The sequence below is a fragment of the Arvicola amphibius genome, chromosome X (assembly GCF_903992535.2).
Source record: "Arvicola amphibius chromosome X, mArvAmp1.2, whole genome shotgun sequence".
NCBI classification, from domain to species: Eukaryota; Metazoa; Chordata; class Mammalia; order Rodentia; family Cricetidae; genus Arvicola; species Arvicola amphibius.
Window position 1 is genome coordinate 12,532,783 of NC_052065.1, and position 22,323 is coordinate 12,555,105.

The 22,323-nt window shown below is 45.5% G+C and overlaps 1 protein-coding gene across 1 annotated transcript; it reads right to left on the reverse strand.

Annotated features, from left to right (window-relative positions):
* Positions 1-966: 966 nt before the first annotated feature.
* Tmsb4x (thymosin beta 4 X-linked) lies at positions 967-3,030 on the reverse strand. The gene is made up of 3 exons (XM_038316582.1): positions 2,954-3,030; positions 1,793-1,907; positions 967-1,404 (listed from the first exon to the last, which is right to left on the reverse strand). The coding sequence occupies exons 2-3, from the start codon at positions 1,890-1,892 to the stop codon at positions 1,370-1,372; spliced, it is 135 nt and encodes a 44-aa protein (XP_038172510.1). The 5' UTR covers positions 1,893-1,907; positions 2,954-3,030; the 3' UTR covers positions 967-1,369.
* Between the last annotated feature and the right edge of the window lie 19,293 nt (positions 3,031-22,323).

Sequence of the window (22,323 nt, forward strand, 5' to 3'; positions counted from 1 at the left end):
TTTTAGGGGAAAAGTTCACCGTGCACATTTGCCCTGGATATTTTATCCTCGCTGAGATACTGGGGGAGCTGCTGATCTTAAATATTGCCGTATGTCACTTAACGAACATGTACCCTTCATAAAGAACAGAGCGATCCACCGAGCAGCTCCAAGCACATTCATTTTACCTTTAGAGAATAGCTCATTTTTTCTTCCTCTTGCTACATGTTGCGGCCCAGCCGAAACAAGGGCTTTGCTTGTACCCACCAATGAAAATATGTAGCTCAGATGATGGAAGATTAGGGAAGACTCCAGAAAAGACCTGCAGGTCAGCTGATGGTTATCTGCTGCTTTCAAACTTGGCATGGATTTCCCCTGTCCTCAATTTGTCTTCCAAACCCCAACATTCCGTTTTAGGATTTCACCACGTTCAAATCACTCTTTAATGATACGTGTATTTCCTTTTCTAAAGCTGTTTTTAAATACTGAACTTCGATTTCAAGCCAGCCATTAGATGAGGACAAATTAAGAATTCCTTTCTAAAGCACATACTAAAATGTGGTCTTTAGTTTTACCTCAGAGGATTGCCCTAAACTGAACTTGTTGGATACTAGGTAGTCGATCAAGTTCATTTTGATACCTAAAGCCAGTGTGTTGAAGCACCAGCCTTTGAGTGATGTGCAATAAATTAAATGTAGACTTATTAAAACCCATTAAGTTTCCCAGCTCCCTTCTTCCAACAATGGAAGCTGCTCCAAATGCAGGTATTTTCCTTAAATCTTTCATGTAACCCGCGAGGAACTCACAATCACCTTAAGATGACCTCCCCATCTTTTGCTATAGACATTATCCATACCCCAGTGCGATGATGTCAGGGCTGTTCGTGTTTGTCACAATCTATGTCCCAGTGACCAAGAGGCAGGCACTTTTGCAAAGGTTGTAGCACCCATTCAACTAATCCCTCCAGACACCAAACAGACCCGCCAGTCAGGTTTTAAAACTTTTTATTTGCATATTAAAAAAATTGTGCATTCCAATAATTAAAATCATTTGAACAAAAAAATGGCACTCTGATTAAACTGCATTTTACATCCTGTAGGACACCTTGGACCATCTTGAATTTTCCTCTATATTTCACCGCCTCCCACCCAACTTTTTCCTTCGCCAACATGCAAGTTCTTTTCCCTCCCTGCCAGCCAGCCAGATGGGTGGGAGAGGCAGGGGAGGCCTTCCTGGTCAGTAGTTCTGATTCTGATGTGAAAGGGGCAGCACAGTCATTTAAACTTGATCCAACCTCTTTGCATCTTTCAAAGTTAAACAGCTAAAGGAAGTAAAATAAGAAGGCAATGCTTGTGGAATGTACAGTGCAGATTGGCGGCGCTCAGTCTCATTACGATTCGCCAGCTTGCTTCTCCTGTTCAATCGCTGAAGAAAAAAAAAAAAAGATGGAGGCTTAGCGCACTCTACAGAAACACGATATTTTCATTTAGAAATCTCTTTTCATGTTATACAAATTCTAGGTTACATAGGTTGCTACGATGAGGAAGTCATTAAACAGAAGTACAGTTATTCGATAAGTGTATTTGCATCATATGCCTATGAAATATTCCCTTATTAAATCACTAAAGCCCAGCGTTTGTTGGCTGCAAAACAGTTTTTAATTAACCTTTGCAGGCCATATTCATCATCATCAAACTGTCGGCTCCTCCCCCGCACCCCCCCCCATCCTCTCCGCTGCCCCTCCCTTCTTCCTACCCGCCCGCTCCGCTCCCGCCCAGCCCGTTCTGAAGATGGGTGGGGGCGAACAGCTTACTTTCTTTTGAAGGCAGAGGATTTTTCTCTTGCGTTTCTGTCTTCTTCAATTTCGACTTATCGAATTTCTCGATCTCAGCCATATCGGGTTTGTCAGACATGGTTGCTGGAAGGAGCTGCAGGTAAAAAGCCAAGACCAAGGCTAAGAAAGAGCCACCCGCCCTCGCCTCTCCCAGCTCCGAAAGCACCTTCTCCTACCCCGACCAGAGGTTCCAGCTTGAAATCCTACTTCCTCCCTTCCTTTCCTCTTCCATTCCTGGCTAAAGACCTTCAGCTCTTTCTACAGGGGAAAAAAAAAAATCTTCTCCCTTACTGTTCCCAATGTGAAAAATCAAAGAGCGAAGGTGGCTCTCAAAGGTATTTCCGTATAAATGAAATTCATCATTGCGGGATGTTAACTGCAATGTTGAAATATTAAAATCGGGTTAGAATGAAGCTACTTCCAGCTTTAGTGGGGGAAAGTCGAATAAAAACTCTTAAAATAGAGTCAAGGTCGCAAAATGCACCTACAGTTTCTAGATGGGCTCGCTCCCCCAAAAGATGCCAGGCGGCCCAGCTTTCTCCTCCTCACAAAGGCGCGAGCTGACGCGAGCAGCCGCCGACCACCGCCCTACTCGCTTCCTCTCCGCGCTCTAGCCCAACAATGCAGCCCCGGTACACAAAGCTGCCTTCCCCACTTCTCGCAATTGCATCCTGATCTGCATGCAGGGCTCTTCGACCCTCTTTGCACACATTTCTCTGCAAGGACTTCCCAATTTTCAAGTTACAGCTCGGGTGGGTTAAGCCTGCCAGATAACAGCCCTCGAAGCCATCAGGCGTTCAGGAGACTACAGAGCATTAGAACAAAGGATCTATTTCTGATTAATTACAGCCTCCGAGACCAGGAAAAGTACTTTAGGGGGTGAGGGTCGAGGAGAGAAAACAATCCCCCTCCAAACTGCGCAGCAAAATGCCCGGTTTTGTAATTTTTAAAAATTCATCAAGTTCCCCTTTCCCATTACTCAGCATCTGGAAGAGTTTAGCACCCCCCCCCCCAAAATTCCCCAAAACAACCTGGCCTGGGAGTAGTACCCCTTGGATTCGCTTTGAGGGAGGGACAAGCGCCTGCACTGGGCAAGCAGGGAAGCGGAGGACAGAAGGAGGAAGGGGCCCTGGGGCTCACCCGAACGAGGAGCGCGAACAAAGAGAGTCCGATCAGCTCAGAGGCCGCTGCCGATTGTCGGGAGGGGCGCAGCACGCGCCGCTTTATGCGCGCTCCTATGCAAATGAGGTGATGTCACTGGCAGTCCCGCTTAACTCCTTCGCGCCGCGTCTCCGGAAAGGCGTTTGGAGGCCTGTCGGACCCTCCCTCCCCCTCCCCATCCACCAGGGCCCTAGACCCACATTGATGGCGGAACTAGAAAAGGAACAAACGTCTTCAAAATGCCCCCCCCACCCTTGACGTGTATTTTATTATAACGAACTTTTTCAACAGCCGCCCAAATCTGTTCTGAAGGTTAAATTCACGATAACTAAGGTGCCTGGGTGGCACCTAAGGAGACAGGCATTCCTTTACTTCGAAACTGGCTTTGTCTGCAGCCAACATCCCCCAAGATAGGGTGCGGTGTCCCTCATACAAGGGCTGCTGGGGTCTGATTGCCGTGACTCAGCTTTTAGACCAGTGGACCGCACTCACCCCACCCGGCCCTCTTTGTCTTCCTTGGTTGTCTTCCCCCTTGATTTGAGAGGGCGATAAAGGATCCTTGAGTAATTTTTTTTTTAAAGAAAAGTTTCAGCACTGAAGCATCTGTATCGTATGCGATAATTTTCGTGAGCACTCAAGTCAGATAACTAATATTTGCTCATGGTAAGGTAATTGGGAGTTTTATAGAATACACAGTCTCCTCAAAAATTAACTCAAATTCAACTTCTGCTATTGAGCGACAATAAGGAAGTTGATTTCTTTTTTCTTACTTGCATTAATTAGAAGTGATTGCTAATGAGAACCAAGGATTTCAGAGACGACAATTCCACTCGCTCCTGCTATCTGAAGACTGAAAGAGAAGCCCGAACTCGGTTTTGAGGGGGAAGGTTTCGGCAATTCGTGTGGATGAGACAGGTAGAGAGGTGTGGGTTTCAAAATGGCACCGGAGTCGGTGAGTACCAGGGACCTGCTTGCTACTAAAAAGTAATTACAGTACAGGCTTGGGTCTCCAAGAGGTGGGTGACAGGTTATAAAAAGGCATTGTTGGGATTCTTTCTGAGACACAGAAAACTACAAAATATTCCTTCTCCTTTTCTGTGCCCTGGGGTGGGGGTATTTCCAGAAGCCCTTTGCTAAGCATTTTTATGATAGAGGTTTTGCCTCTCTGGGAATGAGTCAAGGGTTATAAGGGAGCCTAAACTGCCTCTGCTCCTGCAGCTTGGACTTCTCCATTTCTTTATCCACTTCCCTTTTACTGGGGAGGAAGAAGATGGGGGTAGGCAGGGGAAGGTGACCCCTCTGGTTTCCCAGTTAATAAAGCGCTGCTGGGTGGCTGCCTTCCTGCCCTTCGAATGGGGGCCCTGGACCTGTTTGAGCATGCATCAGATGTCACCTCTCTGGTAACACAGCCTCTCCTGCCCCACGTTCACGTGCAGGGAGCCCACTGCATTGTTGAAACCCAGAAAAGATCTTGCAGGGTGCATTCCTGGCCTCTTCTGCTAGCAGCTGCAGTTACCCCAGGCACCAGTTCTGTGGGGTGTTTGATTCCATTTCCCCTCCCTCAGCTGTTGTCAGAATTTCTCCTTTCCTCTCCACGTCGACAAAGGAATGCAACAGCCCAACTCTTTCTGCCTCCTTTGCCTTAGGAAAGGTTACAGAAGTCATCTCGCCAGAAGAGATGGGAGAGTGGAGTCCGTAAACATCTGGAGTTTCCTACTTTGGTAACAGGCTAGCAGGCAGCTGTTGTTTGTAGCTGTTGGGGGAGAAAGAGCAGGTGGGTGGATAGAGAGGGAAGAAACGGGCTGTGGGAACAGAGTTCACCGTAATGGACTTGGCTGGCCCACCGGACAGAAACATCGAAAGGGACGGGTGCTACCGAGAAAATGAAAGGCAAACGAAAGGAATGGTCTTAAAAGTGGTGGACTCCTCCTGTCAGTCATTCTTTTCTGAACTCCTCTGTGAAGCTGACAAATGTCAATAACTAGCGGTTAGAGTTGTGGGAAGACCAAGTTCTTGGGACCAAGCTTTACAATGGCAATCACTTTATCCTGTTCTTTTTTAAAATGGAAAGTTGAGAAGAAAAGAAAATAATAAACGTTTTAGTGTTTGCCATTAACAAAAACCTCAGGGGATTTGCGATTACTTTTCTTATAAAGAGACATTTATATATTTCATTGTAGATTTCCACATAACTAATACATGACTATATTACTTCTCTAACAAATTACCAATAAAAATGAGATATGTTGTTGTTCTATAGCAAAATAAAAATAAGTCCAATTCTGGAGACGTAACTCAGTTGGCAGAGCACCTGCTTAGCATGCGCCAAGCTCTAGGTTCGGTCTCTAGCATGATATAAACCAGGCATGGAATGACATGCCTGAATTCTCAGCATTTGGGAGGTAGAGGAAAGGAGATCAGGGATTGCAGGTCCTCCACAGTGAGTGTGAGGCTAGCCTGGGTTGTAAAGCAGAGTGGTCCTTGAGTCCTAGAAGATAGTATTTGCTCAATAAACCAGGCTCGCACTGCTTGGGTTGCGTCCTCGGTACTTGAATTCAGTTCCCGAACCGAAAACTCCAGTAGCCATGTTTATATCTCAGACAGTTGAATCTACTTAGTATTAACTTCCAGATGTCAGGGATAATTGCTGCTTCAGGGAAGGAAACATTTATAAGTAGATTAGCATATGCTGGGCACAATAACCACTGGGGTGGGAGTTTTCAATTCCAATTAAAGTGACGAAGACACGGTGAGGCAAAAAAAAAAAAAAAAAAGATTGCTTTCAAAGGCACTGGTCACTTCAGCTGCACGGTGCATTCTAACCTCAGGGCCCTCCAGGGAAAGGCAAGCAAAGAGCCATGGCACCCTGTGAGACAAGTACCAACAAGGTGGCCCCTGTCCAAGGACATGCCCCCACAGAACCAGGAAGCAGCGTGAGCAGACGCTTTGTTTCCTTTTGCTTTCCAGTGTGGGCCTGGGCCAAAACTGTGTGTATTTCCAGTGATGGAGAAACCGCCATTGAAGTCTGAACTCATGGAAATGAGTCCTGCCGTTCTGAATTTATGTAGTTTGGGGCGGAGCGCTAGTCCGAGGGGAAAAAGAGGAGGAGCCTTACAACAGGGAAGGCAGCGAGGCCCTCAGCTATTTGCTTGTTCAAACCCCACTCCTTTTGTCTGGTTCAGGGCTTCCTACCATCAGCCCCACCTGCCTGCAGCCCACACACCCCTGGGCTTCCTACAATTGCCACCTTTCCTTTAAACTCTCCCTTACAGCTAACCCCTGCCTCCCTTGTGCCCATGAGAATATAAATCCCCTTGCACAGCCCGGGGTCCCTTGGTAACAAGAAGAAAAGACAAAGGAGAAAAGTATCTTCAAAATCTCCTCCTAGGTCGATTTTGTAGCTCCCGGAAGCCTTTTAGAGTAGGACTCAGTTCTCATCCTTCGCAGCGGGTACGGACTTCCTCGTTTTACTAGAAAAGAAACCGAGGCTCATAGAGTTTTAGCAATTTTCCCTGAATCAAACAACCAGCTTGAAATCTATGTCCTTCCCTTGCGGCCCACTCCTGTCACGGGGCTCACTGAAAGGGATCTTTCTCCAGCGTTTTCCGCTATTCTTACCCACAGCAGCTCTACGTTGTGGCTCCAGGAAGGATGGAACAAAGGGCTCCCCCTGCCAGCGTGAGAGAAATCAGCTGGAGGAAAACCGGCAAGCACAGACAGAACCAAGAAGCCCCAGCGCGTGTGCAGCCCTGCTAATTGCCCTGCCCTCTCTATCGATCTGATTGAGTTTCTGTGCCTGCTTCATTCTGCAGCTTGAGTTTGCCTCTACAACATCCCCTCCAAGTGGTTATTCAGCCTCTAAATAGCCAGGGGAACCGGCACAAAAGTGCAGAAGCTTTGAGTCTTGCCCAGAGCAATGAGTCGTTTGGTTTGGCAAGGGACCTACCTGCATAGGAGGCAAGACAGTGGCAGGAAATGTTGAGAGGCAGGTAGGGCCCAGGCTGAAGAATAATAATGACTGGGAGCATGGCAGCATTAATAATAATATGATATAATTATATGATAAATATGTGTCATATAATAATACATAGATACACAGTGTATAATTTATAAATATATACAAAGATCATAATGATATAATAACAATAAGGGCAGCAGGGAGAGCCAGCATTTTCTGAGTGTCTACTTTCTCTTGGGAGCTCTCCCTGCAGTATCCCACAAGACCTCTTTAGAGGCCCATTTATGTCCCTTACATTGTAGATAAAGGCGTTGTAGAGAAATTGAATAATCTACTAGGCCAAGATCACACAGCAAAACCCAGTGATGTGGTTGAGATTCAATGGAGCTATCTTAGAAATGGACGCATTTAAATGCTACATTTTCCTAGCATTCTAAGGTCTTCAGGCTGTCTTTGTAGACTAGCTAGGAATAGAGCTATATCCTATCTCAATAAAGCCTTTGACTTAATGCACGTAAGGCTTCGGTAGAGGGCTCAGTGGTAGCTCATCACTAGGGTGTATACATAGCATGCACAAAACCCTGGGTTTAGTCCTCAGCACCCCAAAACAAAAACAAAAATAGCACACTTTAAAATATAAGAACTTGGGCTGGAGAGATGGCTCAGCAGTTAAGAACACCGGTTGTTCTTCCAGAAAACGAGGTTTAAGTCTCATCAAGCCTCATGTTGACTCAGAACTATCTGTAACTCCAGTCTCAGGGGATCTGACACCCCCTTCTAGATTCTGGCTTCTGTGGGTACCAGACTCTGATACCCCCTTCTAGATTCTGGCTTCTATGGCTACCAGACATATATATATATATATATATATATATATATATATATATATATATTGCCCAGGCATACTTGAAATTTAAATAATTAAACTGTAGATACTATGTAAGCTGACAGTGGTGTCACATGCCAGTGATTCCAGCCATTGGGAATGGAGACAAGAAGATCGTACATTCAAGGCCATGCTCAGCTATGGCTGTCAAAACTTTGCTTTGCCTTTTAGTTGTTGTTGTTGTTGTTGTTGTTATTCTCATGGGGCTGTGATTCCAACCCAGGGCCTGACACGTGCTAGGTAAGCACTCTCCCACTAATCTTCACCCTCACAGCCCTGTCAAACCTTTACTGTGAAATGTATTCCCCAGGGCTCATGCACTCAGCAGTGTGCTTTCCTTGCAAGCATGAGGACCTGAGTTCCGTTCTCACAGTCCATCTGAAACACCAGGTATGGCGGAACTTAAATGTACTCTCAGAACTGGGGAGGTGGAGACAGGCAGATCATGGGGATGCACTGGCTAGCCAGCATATCCTACTTCACGAGTTCCAGGCCAGTAAGAGACCCTGCTCAAAAAAAAAAAAAAATCAAGATAAACATCAATCAAACAAAAATAATAAGGTAGGCAGGGCAGCCAAAAGTTATCCTTTGCACACCCACAGATGCATGGACCTGCATACATACACATACACACACACACACACACACACACACACAAGAAATATAATTCCTGTATTACTAGCAGAAGGTGGTTAATGGCTTTATGATGAAGAAACCAAGTGCAGGCCTTAGACAGCTGCTTCAGATTTGAAGGGAATGCTGACGAAGGAAGGCATTAGCTTCAGGGCTGGGTTTCCAGGTCTGTGGCCTGTGTGTTAGACTGGGCTCTGCAATCATCATGACCTCATGCATAGTGCTATACTGCCTCCATCTTGACATTCTTCATGACCTTCCACAGAGGTCCCACATGTTCCTTCTTCACAGAGTCTCCTACATTATGAAGCCAATTCTACTCTTTCAGATTACAGATTCCTATGTGTCTCCAGTGCCGCTGCCTTGCCCTGTATCTAGAATGGGCCCATGTGCTCCTTTGACCCTTTTTTTTGCCTCTAGTGACCTGGCCACAGCCTCCAGTGTTGAGCAGCTGCAGAAACATCCTGTTCTTGCTGGTTCTGTTAAACAAGTAGTGGTGATTTGCAAAAGGATGACTTAGGAAAGGCAAAGAAATCACATTTGAAAGCACAAGAGAAAAAATGGGCTTCTTAAACACAGTGAAGAGCAACACACACTGAATTGGTCGCCACAGCTTTAGAGGTTACATGGTGTTGATGTCCTTACTCAACGTCCAGTCTACTTGGGAGGAGTGTGGGACTGAAGCTCTTTAGAGCTGGTGGCACCAATGCCACCACTGGGGGAATTCTTCGTCCTTTTCACCTTTTGATTTTCCTCTCCTATTGAAGAACAGCTTTGCTCGCCTAGGGCTGAACCACACTTGTGCATCACATACAGCACACGTGCAGGCACATGTACAAACACACACACACAAAAACGTACATGAATGCTCTCTCTCTCTCTCTCTCTCTCTCTCTCTCTCTCTCTCTCCCCCCCCCCCCATACACACACACACACACACACACACACACACACACACACAGCCCACTCTGGAAAATCCTGGTCTTTTGATGTCTATGAGAAAGGAACTTCTCTATATGACTTCCAGGGGTTCTTCTGGGAGGTCCTTGGGCTGCCTCACCATGCTCTGCAATTCAGATCGTTAGCTTCCGAAGGTTCCTGGGACACCGCACCTTTCACCCATTCTCTGATATTGATTGTAACAGGCAGGCTGTGCGCACAAGATGGCTCAGCCTTTCGCCTCTAGTCAAACCTTCAGTCTAGCGTCATTACCCTTGAAGCTAGAGGCGTAAGGCAGTCCTTACTTGTCCCCAGGGTTTGTAAAGTGCGCACATAAAGCTCCCTTCCTTTCTGCTGTGTTATACTTTTCCTGTCTAAGGGTGACGTGCAATTCTCAGCTTCCCTGTGCATGGACATTGACTGCCTTGTATGGCTAATGAGAGAGGAAACCTTTTCTAGCATCTGGATCCCCATCTCTGATTCTCTCTGATATCGGCTCTTCCTTCCCATGGGAGGTAATGGTACCTTACAGTAATTCATGGTGGCATTTGACTTTGCATCTAAAGTAGAGAGTATAAACCTGAATCTTACCCACTATAAGGGAAACCACCAGGAAAATACCACTTGAGTGTCTGTACCATAATGTACAAATGCGAGCCTGGTCTATATAATCTGTGAAATCAACAGAAATAATAATCCCCAGATTTCACCCTAATAGGTTCAACTAAAGGTTTAAGATGAATCTTCGTCTTCAAATGTTAAACACTGAATTGCCATATGACGCCAGGATTGCTGGCATATACCTATGATCCCAGTAGTCAGAAGGCAATGATAGGAGTGTGAAGGCATCCTTAATTACATACGGATTTCAAAGGGCCAGTGTGAGTTGCATAGTGAAACTCTGTCTCAATAAATGAAGAGCTGGTGATACAGCTCTTTATAGTAGCAAGGCCCTGGGTTCTATTTTCATTGTCACAAAAAAGGATTCAGTATTAAACCACACTACAGCATAGAAGAACCTTGACGATATTGTACAATGTGAAAAGTTAGTTACAAAGACCCCATATTGTATGGTTCTATTTAAATTAAACACTCAGAGTAGACAAGGCCAGAGACAATATGTGTGACAGTGGTTGCCAGGAGCTAAGGGTTGAGAAGGATGGGGAATGACCTTGTAGTAGATACAGGGCTCACTTTGGGAGCAATAAAAATGGTTTAGAACTAGGCAGAGGTAGGGATTATCCAGCATTGAAAGTCTACTTAGCAACAGCTGTGCATTTCAAAATGGTTTCCTGTTACATAATGCCACATATAAAAAGGCTATGTACAAAAACTTTACATAGAGTTTTCCAAAGTAACAACAAGAGTACCAAAAAGCTGGCAACCCAAAAGGACCTTTAGGATAAAGGTTTCTTTGGCCGCCACTTCCACACAGAGAAACGACCACTGGGTATGGAGTTGGTAAAGATCATTATGCTGCACCCACTGGGCACTGGATGGGAATCAGTTGGATGGAAGAGACTTAGACTGTGTAGTGAGGGGGAAATTGAAGAAAACACACTGGACTCTCACTCTTGTGCACAAAACACAGAAACTGCCAGAAAAACGAGAGCTAGCCCATGGAAATGGCTAGGAAGCACTTTGTGTCCAGAGAGAACCGATGCTTGGGTGTGTGCACACAAGCACACCAGCACATCTGTGGAGAATCAGCTATCTCCTTCTATCACTTGGCTCTCAGGCTTGGTGGCCATCTTGCTTGCCCCTCTATCCCTTGGTATTTTTCACCTTCAGTGTCTGTGGGTTTTTTTTAGTCTGGCTTTTGTTGGTTTGTTGTTTGTTTGCAACATAAACCATGATTGGAATTAACAGACTAGGTGCAAAATCATCTGGAATAATTTCAAGCAGCTTCAAAAATAATTAATGACTACACATTCTTCGCCCAGGACCTCCAATTTTAATATTTTACTGCTTGGCTTTACCGTTCATTTTATCTACTACCTGCCTGTGGATGTTTAAAAAGCCATTTGCGAGTAAGCTGTGACTATGAAACTTTTTGTCACCCCACCTCCCACCCTTAGATGTGTGTTTACTAACAATAAAAGGACTACACAACATAGCCATTGGTACAATGCTGTGATCTAATCTATAGACATATTCAAATTTTGTCTGATTTTGTCCTTCTAACAATTTTTGTCTGGTCCAGATTCCAATCCAGGATCCTGCATAACATTTAATTGCCATATCCTGTTGGCATCGTTTTATTTAGAACTTCCTTGGTCTTATTGGTTTTCTATGATACTAATATTTTTGATAATAGGGCAGCTGCTTTGCAGAATTCCTTTTGAGTTAGATTTAATAGTTGTTTCTTCATGATTAAATTTGTGTGCTTTCTTTTGGGGACAGGAATACTGTATGAGGAATGTTGTGACCTTCTTAGTGTCTAGTATCAGGAGCAGAGTGATGTTGGTTTATGTAGTTACTTGGAATGCTAAAAAAAACATTGATCACTTGATGAAGGTGTTTGTTATATGCCAAATTCCTCACCAGAAAGCTAAATGATAAATAATTTGAGATATGCTTTTTTAATTTTATTTTTGTAAAGATTTATCTATTTTTATTTTATGAATTTGGGTGTTTTGCCTATTTTATGTATTGTATCCCATGGGTGCCTGGTGCCTGAAGAGGTCCAAAAAGGGCATCTGATTCCCTGAAACTGGAGGTAAAGATGATAGTGAGCCACCATTTACTGGGAACTGACTCTGGCATGATGGAGGAGGGTCATCTGTTTATGTGTTACTTTCATTGGTTAATAAAGAAACTTCCTTGGCCCTTTGATTAGGACAGAACAGGATGCTGGGTAGAAGACAGTGAGGCAGTCGCCATGCCTCTCCTCTCTGAGACAGATGCAGGTTAGGATCTTTCCCGGTAAGCCACCACCTTGTGGTGCTACACAGATTACTAAATATGGGTTAAAGAAAGATGTGAGAATTAGCCAATAAGAGGCTGAAACAAATGGGCCAGGCAGTGTTTAAATGAATACAGTTTGTGTGTTGTTATTTCGTGTATAAAGCTAGCAGTGCGGGAGCTGGGCAGGAAGGCAGCCCGCCCACAGCTCCTTCTACACTGGCCCCCTGCAAGAGCAACAAATGGATCATTTTAACCCATGATTCATCTCTCCAGCCCCAAGATGTGCACTCTTTTTCCCATATGATGCTTTTCACTTCCAGCAGGATTCGTTATAACCTTCACAATGGTGATGTATTCTCCCCCACCAAGCACCAATATCAGCAAGATGGTTTGTGGGAGCAAAGGCACCTCCATGATAGCACCTTATGAGGGGACTCAGCTACAGTCTGACAGCACACCAGTATTCCCAGCGAGGGAAAAATCTTCAAAGGTGAAATGTGGCACAATTCACTCTGAAAATCTTAGTTTACAAAGTATACCCATGGTAACCACCCTCATGAGCCTTTTGTTTCTAAGGAAACACTAGAGTAAATAGGGCTGTTGAAGAACTTTTCAGAAGACACTAAAAGCAACAGCTGGATCAACAACCTGTTTGCTGGGCAAAAAGGATCTCATTTATCTTAAAAGTAGACCATAAGGTCTGTGGATACAGCTCAGTAGTAGAGGGCTTCTCAGCATAGCATGCCACAAGGCCCTAGGCTCTTTCCAGTTACAATGCAACTATATGAAGGAGGAGGAGGGAGAGGAGAAGGAGGAAGAGAAGGGGGAGGAAGAAGGACAGAAAGAGGAGGAGGAAGAAGAGGAGGGAGTCACAGGAAGAGGAGGAGGGACAGGAAGAGGAGGAAGAGGTTGGAAGATGCTCTTCCTTTGTTTTGTTCCCACCTTCAGTGTTTATATATTTAAAGGGTTTTCCAGTAACCTCGCATCTAATTGGTCTTCAGAAACATCAGTTTTAGCTGGGGAGACACCACTTGAAATTTTCCCTCTCTTCTTCTAGGGAAAGTAGACACAATAGTTTGGGAAATCTTGGCTGAAAAGAACTAGGACCATTTAGAAAAACTGGTGGGAGCCAGGCCTTTTGAATTTACCCTATGACTACTTGAGGGTAGGTGATGGGGTGGAGACAGGAAGCTTCCTGGAATCAGTCTAGTCAGTAAGGCAGCTCCAGGTTCAGAGAGAGACCAGCCTGGAGGATTAAAGTAGAGAGGAATTGAGGACGTGACCCTCAACCATCAACCTCTGGCTTCCATGTGCTCATGCATCCCATGCCCTCAACCCCCACAAGGATACAGGTGTGTGTGTCTCAAGCACATGCACCACCTGTGGAGGCTCAAGGACAAATTACTTGTAGGAGTCGGTTCTCCCCTTCCATGATGTTAGTTCTGGGGTTCCAAACTCAGGTGGTCAGGCTTTGGCACCAACCACTTTTGCTCACTGAGTTCCCTCACTGGCTCTGGACAAGAGACGCTCAAGAACTATTAACAACTTGCTTCTGGGCAAAGGGAGTCGAGGTTCCATTTATAAAGCAACATTTGTACCAGTAACATATAGTATTACTTTTATGCTGATTTAAAAATATTAGTTTTACATATTACCTTTCAGGCATTTAAGAAATATTACTTTTTTTTTCCTAATCAAGAAACTTTCCACAAAACCCACCCAAAAGTAGTTGATAGGCCCTGTGAAAGCAACAGAATGTGACCCTGGTTCTTGGGGTGTAATAAGAAAACACCTTTGGAAGGAAGTGAAAGGCACCGCCCAGAGGCTCAACCCAAGGAGGGGGACTTCCTGCTTTTTTTTTTTTTTTTTTTTTTTTTTTTTTTTTTTTTTGCAAGTAAAGGAACTTGTGTTCTTAAAGGAAAGGAAGACAGCTCTTGTCATATCTGTGTCTCTGAACAATCCTAAAGTAAATGAACCCTTGGGCCACTGCGCATCTGACTCCATTCTAGAACATACCTTTGGTACCCACGATTTAAGCCATCTAGACCCCAATAACAACATCCTGATTTCAGCAGTTACTCCTCTGATGGCTTCCTATAAAATGGAGCCGAGTGCTATGTTTGCTGAACTGCTTCCTATTTTCAATGAGGTGGGAAAACTGTTCCTGGGGTCCCCTAGTGTGTGTGTGTGTGTGTGTGTGTGTGTGTGTGTCCAAATACTCTGTGAAGGCTTTCTTGAAGTGGAGGTCCCAGCTACCAGGCTGCACTATTGCACAAGGTCACACTCATCGAAGTGTTTGGTTTTGTTCATTTTTCATTAGTGTGTTTCTGTTAACTCATCCGTGCCCCGTGGCCCAGAAAGCCATGGAAGGGTGTCACTAGACAGCCAGCATCTTACCTGTAAGGGAGGAAATGTGGCACATGGTAAGTGATTTGTACGAGGACTTTAGGCAAACAGTGAGGCAAGAAATAGGTCCCAAGCTCAGCAGAAGGGTTCTGGGTTGGTGGCCCCCGCAGGCGAGGGGCTGCGGTTTCCATGGTTTCGTCACCTCTCAGCCAGCCCTCTCAGCTAGCCGTTTATGTAGAAGGAAGTTTCCACAGACTTCTTCTACGCCTGCCCCAAGTGAATGCCAGTGAGGTGCTGAAGAAGGGTGCTGTAAGGGAGGGACTCACGTGGAAGGGGGGGGGGCTGCACAAACAAGTGAAGCCCCAGGGAAGGGGTGCTGTTTCCCCTCCCTTCCTCTGACCCAAGCCTTCCTGCTTCCCCGCCTTGTACAGCTGGATGGAATGGAGGATGAGAGGAAGCCCATGGGTTCCAAGCGTGAAGCACAATCATAGCCTCGCCCGCCTTCGGAACTCCTCGTGGTCTCATTCAGCAAAGCATTCCCAAGAGCCCTCTCTGGACCAGGCAATGTGCTAACAGGCCAACTTGCGGAACTCTGCTAGTAAATTGGACTGAGGTTAAATAACATAAAACAAAACCATCCTTCTGTACGTGTTCAATGAGCATTGAAAACCCTGGGGCAGTCCTCACACTCCATCTAACACCTTGGAAAGTCTTCTGTGGTGATAGCTGTCCGTTCTTGTGGCCATGTGCTGTTGATTAGCTCATCCTCTCCCTGTTGGGCCAGGTTTCCTAAGCGGTAGGCTAAGTCTTAACACTGGTTGGTGTCTCTAGGCAACAGCAACATCCACCCACCATCAATGATGCTTGTTGACAATGAAGCACTAACTGAACTGAGACTGCAGGGCTTGAACCCTAAAATGGGAAGGGTAGACTTGATAGTTTAGAGAGATCATTTTAAACAAGGTGTAGACATGGGTCTGCTGCTCTTTTTGAGTGGCCTCGGGCTTCCCACATTCTGCCAGAGATCTTCTTGGTGCTATCGGCAGAGACATGGAAGGCCTGTGAGCCCTTCTTTCTAGGCTTCTAGGGAAGTCATGATGCTTGGACCCAAACTGACATTTATGGTGTCTTCCATCCACCTTGGAAAGAGATAAATATGATAATAATGGGATAGTTGTATACTGAAGGTCAATGTAGTAAACCCAGAGAACAGGATAATGGCTGATGTTTGCAGTATGCTTACTGTCCTCTGGAGGCTAGTTAAAGCATCCTTGTCTCACCTCCAGAAGCAGATCGCATGATGATTGCCCATGCTTTATGAAGGAAACTTTACTACCTACATGCCCCAAATCCTGGACATGTTAGTAACCAGGAGCTGGGACTTGGAACCTGGCTGCTGGGTTTGTGATATTCTGCACCCTTGTCTCCTATCTAGCTTGAGAAAAGAGTCTTGGAGCTATTTGCAAAGTTAATTTGCTTTCTGATTTTGTTTTGCTTAATTGCACTGTTTGTTTCTGTCAGCATTTCCCATTGTTATTGTTATTATGTGATATAATTATATGCAAGGAACAGAGGCAGAGAACTGATTATGCCTCTGAAAATCAAAAGGGGATATTTGGGGGAAAAACCAAATTGAGAAATGTCTGAGTTTATGGCTACTAACATCTGTTCTTTTAAGGAACTTCAATTGGTATTGTATGTGTGTGTGCGGGGGTGGTGGTGGGGGGAGTTGGTGTTTTTTTTTCATTGTTTTTTCCTTTTTTTCTTTTGTGTTTGTTTTCTTTCCAAAGACTTTTTATTTCCAGAAGATTGTGACTGCCATTGCCATGTGAAAGACATAGCCTGTATGTCATGGATGATACCCCTAGACAGGTTTTATCTTCTCCCAGACAAAGATGCAAGCCAGCAGTGTGTATGATAATATTCCTTCCTCCCCCATCCACTATATCCAGAGCAGAGGTCAAACTCATTTTCACTGGCTCCAGTGTGTGCCCATGTGTCCGTTTTCCCATCTCTTTTCCACCAGCTTTCTTCATCCACCCCTGGGAAGCTCTCCTAACAACTGATTCCAAGGGGCCCTTGCTATAACCAGCTCTGATCCACACTGCCCCCTAGGGCTTCCTCCCTGACTTGTGTCTAGGCCACACCTTGCTTCTGAATTTAGCAGCACTTCTTGCCCCAAGAAGCAGGACAAAGAAGGACTTCTGGGGACACTGGTTGCAGGCAGTACTATGTGATGATAGCACTTCTACTTCCTCTAAGTAAGCAACACTTTTAGCCAGGAGGGGTTAGAGACTCCATTTCCACAGTGCTCTCTAGTCTAGGGCTGCATTACCCCACTTTCAACTTCCCCAACGTTTACCAAGCAGCCAAAGGGTATTCCTATAAAAGTCTGGAGCCAGACTGCTAAAATACATACGCTCATTCTGCCCAGGAGTGGCTTCCTAAGTGTGTCACATGGTGACTTAGCGCCCAAGCTTAGGAGGGCCCTGGGCTTGGTAAAATATTAAACTGCCACTATTCTGATATTCTTTTTTTTTAAAATGATAGTATGTATTATTTGTACTATTTTCAGGAAATCCAAGGTATATAGATATTCATAAACTAGATCCATATCCTATACTATATATAAAAACAATAAACTCAAGCAGTGAACATCAAGGAAGAGGCAGCAGACAGACTGTACGAGGTAAGAAGATGGGGAGGAGCGCGGTGACACACAGTCCTCTGGACTTGACGACCGTGTGGTCATGAACTTGCACAGCTGTGGTTACCTTCACGGTCCTGCCACAGGTGGGGCAGACAACCTCCAGGCTCCACTTCGTACTATTGACAGTAGATAGTTGTTAGGGGACGAAGACTCATTCCTTTTTAGGATGTGGCTACAAGCAGATTTCCACCGCTCTAGTGGATTCCCCGCACTCATACAGATGGGCAGCACTGACTGCACTTGGTAAATTATTTTTTTAAAAAAGATATGTAGCTGGTAGGGGAGCAATTGAGGAGGATACGGGGGAGTTTGGAGGGGGAAATGGGCCTAAATGAGATATTTCATTGTATATGCATATAACATTCTTAAGAATAAAGACAATTTACAAGCGAATACATTGCACACATAAACACAACATCACAAAACTTGTAGAAGTAAACCTAACAGAATCTTTTCGACTACACACTAGACTAATAGTTCTGTCTTTGTTTGGGTGTGGAGTAGTATCGTTTATTTGTTTTTGACATAGGGTTACTCTCTGTCGCCTAAGTTACCCTGGAATTTGTGATCTCCCTGCCCCAGCCTCCCCCCTCTCCCCCAAAAAACTGAGACTATAGGAATATACCATCACATGCAGCTAGCAAATTGTAACTGAAGTCACATCCCATAAAAGAAAACATTTAAAAGTTCAGTTTCAAAATCAAATACTTCTGCTCCTGAAAAAGGCGTTGGTGAAAAAATATAAAAGTATGGAATAAGGAATATTTTAAATGTATATCTGATATAGAATTTACCTAAAATGTGATCAAAATGACAGTGTCTAGCCATCACTAGACAAGGTGGTGCGTGGCTATAATTTTAGCACTTGTGAGGCCGGGACAGGAAGGAATATTATGGGATAACTACCTAAGGAGATACTCTAAGGAAAAATAATGTAGGTCCAGTAATACAAACAAATAAATTTTTGAGAAGGTAATTCACAAAAAAATAATTCAAAAGAGGTATGCACACAAGCACAGCAAAGATGCTCGGCGCCGTCCAATGCAAATCAAGCTGCTTCTGCCATCTTGAAGTCCCGGGGTTTTGGGGGAAAGAACGCTGCTAGAACACTGGAGATGGTTACTAAATAAAACCTCTTATCACCCCCCTTTCTGCTGTTTTCTTTTATTTGACAGGGTCTTGGTTTATAGTTCAGGCAGGCTTCGGCCCTCCAGTTGGTGGAATTTATAGGTAGGAGCCACCACCTGGCTCCAGGAAGCTGCCGCTCAGTGAGTTGATGGTGTCCCACAGCTGTCACATGACAGAAACAGCGACGTGCTTCACTTTCACTTCCCATGAGAATGTGAACTTTCCCAGTGGCCCTGCCCCTTCGTAGCACGTGGGCACATCTGCTGGCCATGTATTATGTGGCAGGACTCAAAAAAGCCTGCTCACACACCTATTGTTCCTTCCCCCAAAGGTCTTAGTAGTAAGCCGAGCGCAAGGCTTCTCACACTTGATAAATGAGAAGAGTAAGCAAGCAACTGGTCTAAGGGTCCAAATCCAGTTAGGAGCTTGACTGAAACCAGGATGCCTGCAGCAGTCTGTGCTTCCTAGGACTCAACACATCACCTGTTTCCTTACCAAAGAAAATGCTAACAGAGGCACAGCTGGTCTCTGAGGGGAGGGCTGCTTCTGCCAGCCAGACGTGGTTTCCGCTTCAGATCCCAGGATGCCTTGCTCTTGGGGCTGGGTAGCCCCTACGCTACCAAAAGAAAAAAAAAGCTGCTTTACATTGCTCTGCGGCGTTAAGGGGTTGGCACCTCATTCCTGGTGGCGAGGCACTGCCTTACTGTTGCTAAGGGCAGCTTCCAATCACACCTTCATTTATTCTCACAGGCATACATTCCAAATCTAGTAATTTTGCTGTGATCTCGAGAAGAAGGAAGTACGGGGGTGGAGAGAGATAAAAAAAAAAAAAAAAGTGACCGAGGTATTCATTTTATCCTTAGGGATTAGGGGAAAGGCGGAAAGCTTTTCAGAGAGTCACAATCATAGGGGAAGTGCTAAGAGCCAGGTGTGGGAGCCAAGGAAGAGAGCAAAAGCCTGGATAGGGCAAGAAAGAGACTGGCCCTCCAGGAGAGGGCAAGGGAAACTGGCAAGAGCTACCAAACAGGGCTTCTCCTCACCCCACCATTTCTCCGCAGGTTTAGCCCTCCATTAGGAAAAACCATCCGGGAATGTTTTATTTTCCTCGATAGATAGCAGAGGCGAGCAAAGAAGCTCACCCCGCTCAAAAGCGGGTGACCACCCGGTGTGGTCTGCTCTGTGTACCCTCAACTAGCTTTGGGCTTTCTACCACACCCTCACAACCATTCCCTCCTCTTGGAACGCTGACTACCTCTGAAGGCTCTAGCTAGTTTAACTACCCAGGGAGACCCTGGGACGCAGCAGCGAATTCAACTGCAGCCGCTACACTATCCCAGGTGGAGGGGAAATGGCACTATCAGTGCGGCCCGGGGAAATGGCACTTCACCAGGCTCGCCTGGGGCACTGCTGACCGGTTCGAAAAGCAAGTGTGAAGCGCCAGCTGCGCGTGAAACCTCTGAATTCTTCCCCCTCAGCTGTGGAGGTTTAAAGGGATTAAGCGTAAACAATGGCCAGGTCCTACAAAAGTTAAAAAAAAAAAAAAAAAAAAAAAGAGCCACAGAACTTCCTCTTAAACGACCTGCAGGTCTTTGAAGACAATCAGACACAAATGCTTCTTTCAGAAAGGGACAAAGCAAATATCAAGCTGACCTTTTGGGAACAATGTAAATCGTGGCAGTTTGGGGCAGCGGTGGAGGTGGCCTGGAGACAAAACGACTTTGCTTGCCGCTGTGCAGCAATCAGGCTTCTATTCTTCTCGCCCTTGCCCAAGGCTCCCTTGTTAAGGTTTGCAGTTTATTTTAAGCGTGCCCGAGGTGTAAGGAATCTAAAATGGTTAGTGGGTGAGGGGGATTTAATGAACCCAGGAGTCAAGACAGAATGCCTGGAACCTCTCGGGTTTCTCAGAACCAGCCCAGGACCTGGCCACCAGAACCTGCGGGGGCAGAACCGGTATCAAGAGAGTGGCTTAAAGCTACCTCGGGGTTGAGTCCCAAGAAGCCAAGGTGGAGACCCTTTACTGGACAGTGAATTTTTCCTAACCCTGCTTTGCACTCACATTTCATAGGCCTTCTGGGTGTGCTGGGACAAAGCAGTGTACTGTGTTTGGTTACCGTGGAGGCCCTGGCTTCCCAGAGAGGCCCCGGGGTCCAGGTGGGTGTTGCAGAGAACAAAGGTTCCCCACACCTAGAAAACCAGTTCTCCCAGCCTTCCAGCCACAGCAAGTGACATCACCAGGAGCCAATCGAAAATTCGCACTTGAGTTTACTTGTTAAGGTCTGACTTGATGCCACGTAGAGTGCATATCTGACCCTGTAGAGCCAGGTTCCCAAACAGCGCTCTGTTTGGGAGCTTGCTGATTCCCGGGGAATTTGGCTTTTACGCAGATTTCTTAGGCAGGTGAGGGGCCAGGTTTCAGATTCAACACTGAAGATACCACACCCTGAGCTCCGGGCTAGCCCGAAGCCGGAGCGCCAGACGGACCTGTACTGCCATCTTCTGGTAGTGCTTGGTATTGATTAGTGAGAGTGGCAAGGTCTCTCTGGGAAACAAAGCCTGAATATCCCTAGGTTGTTGCTCCATTTTACCAAAGTCTCCGTAGGCAAAAGGACCCCTTCCAATATATCAAATAAGGTAGCCACGAGAGGGAGACACTCTGATCTGATGGTAGTGTACCTTGATTTTCGTCCATATTTATCTGAATCTGTTCGTTTGGAGACTAGTGTTTCATATAGTTCAGGATGGCCTCTACCTCACTCTGAAGATGACCTTGAGCTTCCTACCCTCCTGCTTCCACCTCCCAAGTGCTAGGATGACTGGCCTGTGCCAGCATATCTAGTCTACGTGATACTGGGGATGGAACGTTTGTGCATAGCCTTTGTGCATTTTAGGAAGGCCTTTACTGACTGAGCTATGACCCCAACCCCCTATCAGTTTTGTAAAGCCCTATCTATTGTCCATGGGAAGAGGCCGGTATGTGATGAACTTGAGGATGCCCTTGACGGAGTCCTGAGTCTGAGAGGTTTATTGTCCCACACTTTTCACTGTAGATGTGATCTTTACAAAGGCCTTCATGATGTTTTAGAGAGTTTTCAGTTTATGTATAGTAACCTGTGCGTACAAACAGGCTTCCCTGTTTGCCTGGATGTGAAAACAGCAGCTCACTAGGTCGAGCCAGACTAGTAGAAATTGCATCTGCAGAAGCGTCCACAGGGCATCTCCAGTGACTTTCTCCTTCTCTCTTCTAGTGAATGTAGCTAGTGAATGCATAGCCCCCTCTTGTAGTTTCGACATGTTTTAAGGCAAAAGGAGGCAACTCTCATAACATATAGCCATCAGATACAGACGTCCATGCTAAGCATTTAGTATTTGTTTTTCTTCTATATATTACACACAAGGGAGGGGCCTACTGGCCATGCAGCAGCAAGGTTCAAATGCCGTGGAACACCTTAAAATGCATAGGACAGTTCTTTCCAATCCCCAACAAAGAAAAATGGCATCCAAGAGGTCAACAGTGCCATGGTAACAAAGTTACCCTAAAATAGCTCACCAACACCTCAAAGCCAACATGTCAATGCTTATGACTCTGGACTTGTCGACTTCTACAACTGACGATGTCCTCTGGCTCCCACATTCATATGCACACACTCGTGAACATTCAAGTGCACACACAACCAAAACATTTGTGTAGAAATAGACTATTGCTACCCCATACTCTTATTTCATTTTTTACATTTATTTTTACTACTATTATTTAGTTTTATGCATATAGGTTTTGCCTGCATGTATGTCTGTGCACACCTTTTGTGCCTGGTGCCCACAGAGACCAGAAAAGGGCATCAGAT

Excerpts from the sequence above, each read along its gene's own strand:
- Tmsb4x (XM_038316582.1), bottom strand. The coding sequence starts at position 1,892 with ATGTCTGACAAACCCGATATGGCTGAGATCGAGAAATTCGATAAGTCG. Across the intron at positions 1,405-1,792 it reads TCCTCTGCCTTCAAAAGAAA|CGATTGAACAGGAGAAGCAA; the intron begins GTAAGCTGTTCG and ends TTTTTTCTTCAG.